General features: G+C 40.1%; 1 protein-coding gene across 21 annotated transcripts in view; it reads left to right on the top strand.

Moving 5' to 3' along the window:
* The window catches only part of LOC102673156 (RNA-binding protein Musashi homolog Rbp6), a 795,620-nt gene that overhangs the window by 754,796 nt on the left and 33,327 nt on the right, over positions 1-7,497 (top strand). The window contains exon 12 of one of the 21 annotated variants that reach the window (XM_031510497.1): positions 2,289-3,307. The exons of the other annotated variants lie outside the window; for them this stretch is intronic. Within the exon in view, the coding sequence (XP_031366357.1) occupies positions 2,289-2,374 (86 nt within the window). The 3' untranslated portion in view covers positions 2,375-3,307. Of the gene's footprint in view, positions 1-2,288; positions 3,308-7,497 lie in introns of those variants that run through there. 21 annotated transcript variants of the gene reach the window in all.

The following is a 7,497-nucleotide window of genomic DNA, read 5'->3' on the forward strand; positions in this document are numbered from 1 at the left end:
GAGAGGTAAAAATTTCGAGGTAAAAGTTTGCGAAACTTCTTCTTCTCCCGCACTTTGTCGTTCCTTACCCTTGAGCTCGTGATGCCACCCCCCCTTTTTGTGTTAAGCATGGCACGAAAATAGCGAAGCAGTAACATATAACGCCAATAGAGGCGGACAAACTGCGACAGGTGTCCCATGCACGTCGACGACCGGGCGTAAATTAGCAACCGGCAAAGAGCACACGTAGCCAGTGTGCTACTGGGAGCACGTGTAACGATTTCGTAATACCACGCCTCCCGCGTCGTCGAATTAACACGTAAGAATTTCGATCGATCTCCGTATATAATATAGCACACACTGTTTCGAAATGGATCGATCCACAAGAACAATTCACGCGAACGCGCAGAAAGAGAACTCATAAATAATGCATAATGTTTTTCGGACATTGGCTCATCCCTCAAACCTCGAACTCGAGTCCCTCCCAACTTGGATCTTCCTCTTCCCTCTTTCCAAAAGAACGTACGTATTTCCGAAATGTATTTTCACTTTCCTTGTCCAGAGACCGCGCGAGATACTTTCCAAAATCCCTTTCGAATTTAACCCATTCGAATAACTTCCTCGAAGGAAGCGGGTTGGTCGCGCGACCGCCAACATCCCCTCCCCACCTCCTCTCTGCTTTCTTTCATATTTTAGCGTATGGTTCACGAGGCATGGCGGTAGAAGGGGGAAAAGAAAAGGAAAAAGAAAAGAAAAGAAAAGAGAAAGGTATGTGGATAACAGCCACCGATGATTGATCACTGCGAGCGAAAACCCACCCGCCTTAAAGCCGTCCGTACATTCCCAATGTCCGAAAAACATTCGAGGCAACCCTCTCGCACGGACGCGGATAGGAAATAAGAGAGGGTGATTCCGCGTGGAAACGAATTTCCTCTCCCGTTGAAGAGAGGATATTTTTTTCGGTAGATAGATCGAAACCTCGAGATTTGCATTCGAGAAAAATTCTCGGTTAGACTCGTGTTTAGAAGGAATAGCTCTCTCCCTTTATCTCCCTCTCTCTGTTTCTCTCTACGAAGAGGAGGGGATTGAGGGAGCTGTTTTAGTGATTTCACGTGAAATCGGTCGCGACGGTACTCGCCCCGTTTGCTCGTCGAGTCGATCCATCAAGAGAGATTAAAAGATTTCCACATCCCTGGGCTAGTTCTTTGTTTCAAGGAGATATTTAAACGTGTGACATGGATATCGAACGGCGCTCTAGTGTTCACGATGATAGTGTTTTGCACGAGTACTCTCATTTCGCTTGATTACAACCCTCGCTTCAACCCTTGATTAAATACGCGTTTGGTGTTTACGTTCGTTGTCGTGTAATGGTGTGTGTTATCGCCAAGCTGATATAACTGTACGACAACGAAATAATTAACGAGGATAATTTACAATCGTTGGTATTATTTTGAATTGGGGTTCAGAATTCATTCAACCCCATATCCGATAACTCGTCTTAAAAAATTACTTATCTTTTCTATTCTAAATAATTCTCAAGTTCTAAGATCGTAAGTTTTATTCTCAATAATCGTTAATGATTAAAAACCTCGATAAATTTCCTCGAGTTTAGAATAGAATTTAAGTGTACTAATACACGAGGGTTGAAGAAAGTATAAACACGTTCGCAACAACGAATCAATTCCGCACACGTAGAACCACAGAAATGCTCGAAATACTGAACAAACGAACGAGTAATTGACGTTGTTCTCGTAACCGTTCAGAACTTTCTCTGAATTCAGCGACGCGGGTATAATTTGGCCTTCCACTCGAAACTATTACCTTTCTCGATACATACAGAAGTTGTCGCGTTCGCGATCGAATCCGAGCGGACAAATAAGCAAAGCGGACAACAACAAGCACATGGGGCACCCGTGCTCGCAGTTTCTCCGTGTAATGACGTCCCACCACCGCCTAGTTTTGTCACCTTGCGACGTGTGTTGCGTGTCAGCTGTCGAGCTAACAATTCTCTCACAATTCTCGTCGGATGAACGAAACGTGTGCGATGCTGTGATGATCGTTCCCTAATTACATCAACGCATCGAAGAGAAAGGGAGGAAGACTGATGAGAGACTGTTTCTTTTTTTCTTCTTTTTTTTTTTCTTTCTTTCGTTCTTTCTTTCTTTTTTTTTTTTTCACGCGTTCGTAAGAAAGAAAGATTTGCCTATTTGAATTAAAAAAAAAAAAAAAAAAAAAAAGAAATTGAAACTAAAACGTGTGACCACCCAATGAGACTCAGGGGACTCAGAGGGGGTTGGTGGTACTTTCAGGTGCCTTGGGACTACCGCCCCTATCAGCCGGAGACACGTCGCTACACAGCTTCTCCACAGAGTACAGAATCATTCCCGAACAATGAGCGGACCGATGCAAAAAGGGCGTGGAACGTGTGCGAGAGCGTGTGTACTACGAGAATCGTTGGAGGGGAGGGGAAACGTGTGTAGATCGGAATCGAGGAATGCGTGTTGTGCACAATCTATGTGATTGTCTCGCTCGATTGACAGGACAGGGAGAGTATAAGATAAAGAAGGGATGATACAGACGAATTTCTTTTTCTCGAGATGGGTACATAGTGTACAAGTGCACTACTGTGTGTCTCGTGTGTAACAATAACGGCAATCGGATCGTGTGAGAGAGTGATAAGGGAAGACACGGGGATGAGATAAGATCCGGCTTTCTTTCTATCGATTGATAACACGGTTCCATCGAGATTATAAGTTTTAAAGTCGATGCTACTGGACAGACGTAAGGACGACGACTTTTTCCAACGTAACGTAATCGTGGTAACGAGTTTTCTTTCCCTCTTTTCTCCCCCAACACTTTTGCACTTTTGAAGACAGAGAAAGTCTCGAACTCTGTCTCATCTTGCGACATGGATGAATTTTAGCAGGATTCTACTACGAGACGCGGAAATGAATCGGGCGCATCTTTTCTGTGTTTTTTTATTTTTTTTTTTTTGTTCTATTTTTTTCTTTCCTTTCTTTCTTTCTTTCTTTCTTTCTATCGTCCGACTTCTCTATCTCTACCTCTCTAGCTTTCTAAACTGCTCGAGTCATTCTTGTTTCATCCTTCCTTCATGCACACGCGAGAACCGACGGCGTTGGACAGTTTCTCCTTGGTATTCCTACGACTCGTGTCTGAATGTGAAATAATCTCGAGGGTATACGTGGTGAATATACGCGATGTCACTGGTTAAATTGTACACCGATTGCGAACTTTTGTTATTTTATTTATTGTTTGAATTATGCGTATTACGTTGATAATACAATTGTTGTTCTTTCAGGTAATCAAATGTTTTCTTTTTCCATGCGTTTCTTTCTTTTTTTTCTCTCTTTCTCTCTCTCTCTCTTTCTGTTGTTATCCTCTCTTGAATTTTTTTGTTTCTTTTTTTGAGCAATAAAGTTATCGGCGAATTTATGTTATTTTAAGTAATTACAACGTTTTTTTTTTATAAAGAACGCGATTATTTATTTATTTATTTTTATTTTAATTTATTATTTAATTCTCTTTATCTAAAAGTGATTAAAAAATAACGATTTAAAATTTATGATTTACTTTTGTAATCGCAATAATTTAAAATACAATCGTGATGAACGTTTATTTTGTATTTTGTTCTTTGATTGATACACCCATTGCACGGTGCAATGCGAAAAGTTGTCGGGAGTTGATTAAATTTGGAGTAAATCGATTTCAATTTTGAACATGTATTAACCTAATTCTTATAATCTTCGCGCTAATTGAAATTTCCGCTTTCAGAGAATTAGTGGCGTTTCGTTAAATAAGCGAGATATAGAGTGTTAAGCGGAGATATGTTGCACCGTGCTGCTTATCAGAGCATGTCGATCCCGATCCTTTTCGAATATTCAACATTTCTTGAATATTATCGTTTATTTATTAATTATTATTTATTATTAATATTATTGATTTTTCGAGTATTATTATAACATTGCCCTTCTTATTCTCTTTTGATTTATAACTAATTTCTTCGCCCTTCGTATATATTTTCAAACTCGGGGGAACCAATTTTCCGAGAACCGCGGTAAACTTTATTAATTTCACGTCGAATTGTTGAGTAAAATTTACGCAACTTTTTATAGCATAAAATATTCTCGCGGTAGTTTTATATTTGCGTGGCAGAGAATTTATTGCCGTAATATCTTCTCACTGACAAAATTGTTTTAGAATTCTGTTGCTAAGAGTTTCGAAATTTAGAAATTAATCATTCATCGTTTCATTACAGAACTCATTAAGGACGAAGCAATTGAGAGAACGCAACAATTATTAATTGAACACGGATAAACTATCTTACTTATCTCATCATATTTTGTGTGTTACGTAATGTCCCACAAAGAAAAAAGAATCGTGTCGAAAAATATACGATGAAGAATTTATTTACATTAATTTTACTAATATCTCATATTTTACAGAATTTCAGCTCTAGAAATAAGATATGAAATAAATTTCTCAGAATTATTACTTATATCTGCAAAAAAAGAGTAAATTCAACCGTGTAAATTACCCCAGAAAAGGAATGGGATATCAAATGTTGCGTTAACACAACGCTCAGCGCTTAATGGGTTAACTCATTAAGATCTCGAATATCAGTATCCAAAAATATACCCTCTATTTCCTCCCCTCCCCTCTCCATTCACAATCACCAACACACAACTCGCCACAAAAATCAATTCTCCATTCGATATCTCCTCCACGCCGAAGATCCATAAACCAATTACACTCAATTATACTCAAAATCACCCCTCACCCCATCCGTCAGTTTAACAGGTGTTCTCTTCGAATTGACACAACCTAACACCGTGCATCGTTCATACGCTTGTCGAGTTACACTAATATCACGCACACGAATATCACAATATCACACGATCGATGAGATTTCTCCGTGAGAGAACGGTTTTTCAACCGTGCGATATTTCTCCGGCGCGGCGATTCGACGCACGATCGACGCGTGTACGCGTACACGTACACGTGTCGTATACGTACACGCCTCGTATCGAAGTCCCCCGGTCCTTTCATTGGGGAGTCTGCAACCGGGTGGGCGAACCGAAAAGGGGAGTGTTGGGGAAGGGGTTGGTAGGAGAGGAGAGGTGCACCGTCGTATTTCACAGTCATTACCGTAACGTGTTACCGTGCGCGCTCGTTGCGCCACGCAATAAATCGTCGGTTACCGTTACCATGGGTGGCGCGCAAGGAGGGTACCGGCGTTGGAGGGGTGTACCGGGGGGTTATCGTGGCGCCGTACACCCCTTCGTCCAACCCTCGGGCAAACCTGTGCGACGCGGCATGCCGTGTAACAGTCGTAACCTCTTTTTCCTCCCTTTCTCCCGTTCTCACCTGGGACCGCTCGTCCAAGAATCGAGTCCCGCTTTTATAAAGGCAATGTTTGATTGCTCGTGGGATAATAAGATGACGATGACTAGGATTCGTATACGCGTTTCGACGCTACGCTTATTCGTTATATACTATTTATTGGATTAATTTATTTCATTTTTGATTAGATTTTGACATATTCTGACGTATTTTTAGTTATCCTGTTTCTTGTATATACAAATAAAATACAGAAGAGAAATATGTGATATGTCTGAACTCTTAGTCGTAACAGCTTAGAAAATATCGATTTTAAAAGTTTCGATCAAACGCAGAAAATAAATTACGCGTATAATAAAATTAAATTGACAAAAGTAACTAAAAACTTGTCCGAATTTCGACGAACCAAAATTGGACAAAATACATTGAGAAAAAAGATCTTCAAATTAAATTCGTAAAATAATCGATCAATAATCCTCGCGTGAATCGATACCTCTCCCCTTTCGAATAATAATCTTTTGCCCGTGACAACAGCGAACAATCGTAACCAAGTAACCCGCGATCTTCGCCCCCAATAACTCGCTCTCGCGAATCCACTCCGCTTCTCCCGCGATTTCTACCCTTTCTCTTACCGCACATGTACGAATACACACGAACACGTTGCAGTGACCGTTGTACATATTGCGTAATAGTTTTAGGGCGAAACGTAGGTTCGAACCTTCTCTAAGAGGGTGGGTCTCGCGCTAAGAATCCCAAGTATCCGATGCTTACACGCGACACGTGCCGTTCCGTGGATTTCACTGCGTGGCGCGTGTGCCCACACACACGTATACACACACACATATATATATATATACACACATATACGTTCGCTCGTTTTCGAAGGGCGAGCGGAATCTCGTCTTCATACGTGCTCGTGGTACGAGTACGAGTTCCGGGAGCAGCTCGAACGCACGGGGGAGGTCGGAAAGCGGTCGTAGCCGCGTGTTACACGCGTGTGTGCACGTCGCCTCGCGCGACGTGAGCCGCTTTCGAGCCAGCTTGTACATATACGCGCGTTTATATATGGTTACATATGGCCGGGTGGGTGAGTGCGTGATTGCATTGGGTGGTTCGAGAGGTGGCGGTAAATTGAGAGAAGCTGATCGTGTTGAGACAGATGACAGATGATTGGTTGATGATTCTTTTCGGGATAAATCATAATCGTGCGATTTATTAAGCGACGATTTATAAAGATGAACCTCGAATTTTCGAATGATTATTTAATTCTTTTGAAAAGTGTGAATTGGAATTTTTATTTTATTGTTGATATGTTTAATATTAATCGAGTACAAAGCGCTCGTTGAGCGATATTTGTATGATATCGTAAAAGGGAAGAAAAAATATTTCTATGAAATGAATATATCAAGAAAAGATTAAATTAATGGTTAAGTTTGTAGTGCTTTGGTATTATATTCAATTGTAAGGAGTAACAATGGTGTGCACAAGCACGGTCAGTGATAACTCACAACGGCGCTCAATTATTGGCCACCATGCACTCACGCAAACAATTACCCGTGAAAATATACATAATTATATATATATACAAAAAAAGAATATATATATATATACGACTCATATAAATAAGAAAGAAGAATTATATAAATATATATTATATATATATATACAAAGGGAACTATGTAAATTAATGTTGTTCATATTTGTTGATATATGCACCGTATATATAAATTATCGATCGAATATCAGTCATTTCTACAGTGATAATCAATCTTCATAAATTAATTAATAAGCTATTGTAACACGCATCGTTATTCGTCGAATCGGCCTCTGAAATTTATTTATTTATTTTTTTTCTTTTTTACGAAGAACACGATATTTTCTCTCGCTCATTTATATATATTTTCTCCTTTCATTTTCCGTTCTATCTCGTTTTATATATTCCGTTTGATTCTATGGTGTTTCGGCTACGGAACAATCATTGTTGTCGCAAACAACGCGATATTGCGACGCTTCTAATTACAAAGGACGATTTGACTGACAAGCCAGATCTCGTTCGTCCGCGATTGGCTGGGGCCACGGTTTTTCAAACACGCTCGCCAATCGGTCGAAACAATCGTATTGTCTGGTCCGAAAGTTTTTTTTTTTTTTTTTTTTTTTTCC

Source organism: Apis dorsata, unplaced genomic scaffold, assembly GCF_000469605.1.
Source record: "Apis dorsata unplaced genomic scaffold, Apis dorsata 1.3 scaffold_231, whole genome shotgun sequence".
Classification (NCBI taxonomy): domain Eukaryota; kingdom Metazoa; phylum Arthropoda; class Insecta; order Hymenoptera; family Apidae; genus Apis; species Apis dorsata.